This window comes from Octodon degus, unplaced genomic scaffold, assembly GCF_000260255.1.
Source record: "Octodon degus isolate 3935 unplaced genomic scaffold, OctDeg1.0 scaffold00011, whole genome shotgun sequence".
NCBI classification, from domain to species: domain Eukaryota; kingdom Metazoa; phylum Chordata; class Mammalia; order Rodentia; family Octodontidae; genus Octodon; species Octodon degus.
This window is the reverse complement of record NW_004524587.1, coordinates 7,480,203-7,482,220: the sequence shown is the minus strand read 5'-3', so window position 1 is coordinate 7,482,220 and position 2,018 is coordinate 7,480,203. Positions and strand designations below refer to the sequence as shown.

The 2,018-nt window shown below is 41.4% G+C and overlaps 1 protein-coding gene across 1 annotated transcript in view; it reads right to left on the bottom strand.

Annotated features, from left to right (window-relative positions):
- The window catches only part of Rfwd3 (ring finger and WD repeat domain 3), a 42,526-nt gene that overhangs the window by 19,555 nt on the left and 20,953 nt on the right, over positions 1–2,018 (bottom strand). Inside the window, exon 5 of the mRNA XM_023709327.1 lies at positions 1,809–1,900. Coding sequence (XP_023565095.1) covers positions 1,809–1,900 — 92 coding nt within the window. The remainder of the gene's footprint in view (positions 1–1,808; positions 1,901–2,018) is intronic.

Sequence of the window (2,018 nt, the reverse complement as noted above, 5' to 3'; positions counted from 1 at the left end):
CAATCCCCAGCACCACATGCCAGCCAGCCCCGCCCCCTGGTGGGCTGAGCTGGCCACACACACACACACACACACACACACATAAACAAATAAATAAATTAAAAAAAAAAAATTCTTTAAAAAAAAAAAAGACCCTATCTCAAAAACCTAAAAAAAAAGGAGGGTCAGGGCGATAGATCAGTAGAGTAAGTGATTGCCTGGCAAGCACAAGGGCCTGAGTTCAATCCCTGGTTCCACAAAAAAAAAAAAAAAAAGAAAAAGAAAAGAAAAGGAGAAGATAGAGCTGCTCTTAATTATGTTCACAGGCAAATCAAGAGAACCTATAAGCTATGACAATTCAGCAAGGTTGCTAAAATCAAGAGCAAGAAAACCTAATCAGCCGGATACGGTGGCCTGTTTCTGCACCTTAGTGACTCAGGAGGACCCTCAGTGTGAGGAAAGCAGGGACAATAAAAGTAAATGTAAGAAAATCAGGGCTGGGGAAATAGCTCAGCAGTGTAAGTGCCTGTATGCACAAGGTCCCGAGTTCAATCCCCCCAGTACCAAAAAAAAGAAAGAAAGAAAATCAGGGGCCAGGGAGATGGCTCAGTGGAATAAGTGCTTCCCTGGCAAGCGCAAGGGCCTGAGTTCAATCCCCGGTTCCACCAAAAAAAAAGAAAATCAGATCTACAACATTCCCATATGCTAGACAACTCATTAGTAAATGTAACAGAAAAAAAATTCATTCCTAAAAGTAATTTTAACAACAATCTAGGAATAAACTCCAAGTCTATGAATGACTTATAAAGATACTAGTTAGCTGGGATATAGTTCAAGTGGCACAGCACCTGCCTGGCACATGCAAGGTTCTGAGTTTGGTTCCCAGCACAGAGGAAAAAAAAAAGACATTATATATGTTCAGGGAATGAAAGACTCAATATTGTGGAGGTACTTCTCAAGTTAATGTAAGGAATTTAATGGCACTGCAATCAAATCACAAAGGATTTTTGTTTTCTTTTTGCAGTGCTGGAGACCGAATTGCCAGTGTTAGGCAAGCATTTTGCTACTGAGCTACAAACCCACTCTGATTTTGTCTTCCCAACATAAATATCTGTTGGAACAAACGAATAAACACAAATAAAGAAAAAAAATTAACATAAGTTGTGAAAACCTGACATGTTTTCCCCTTTAGAAAAAAGCAATCACAACAATGTTTTCATGTGATAACATGAGTGCTCATTATCAATAATTTTTGTTTGTTTGCTTGAGATAGCCTTTCGCTACATAGTCCAGGCTGACCTTGAATGTACAATGGTCCTTCTGCCTCAGGTTCAGTGCTGGAATGACAGGCATGTGCCACAACTCCAGACAATATCAGTTTTAATGAATGTGTAATATTCCAACACATGGATATGCTACAGTTCATTCAACTCATTAATTCTCTTGGACTGAACTATTAAACTAAGTTTCATTAAGTAAATGTTGGCACATATCCGTTTCTTTAGAACAAATGCTTGAAACAGAATTACCAGACATACCTGCATCCATTATTACCAATGGAATGTGAGAGCCCATGCCCCTGCAACTCTTGTCATGGTGGATTAAACTCTTTAACATTCTTTTTTTTTTTTTGGCGGGGGGGACAGGGTCTTGCTGTACAGTTCAGGCTGGCTGTCACAAACTCATGTATCCCAGGCTACCTCAGCCTCCCAAGTGCTGGGATCACATGGATGTGCCACCATACCCAGCCTGGGCTCCCATTTTCTTTTTCAGGTGCTTTTAGGAAACCGAAAGCAAATACTGCAGCTAGGAACACTCTCACCACCTACCTTTTCACACGCTCCTGCTCACCAGTGTCCAATGCTCTCAGAGTTCGGGCATAAAGGACAACGATGTCGCTGTGCTTGGCCTTCTTGTTGCACTAAAGATTCAATGGTACAAAATCAGTGTGACTGGGCCAGGGAAATGGCTCAGTAGAATAAGTGCTTGCCTGGCAAGCACAAGGGCCTGAGTTCAAACTCCCGGTTCCACCCAAAAAA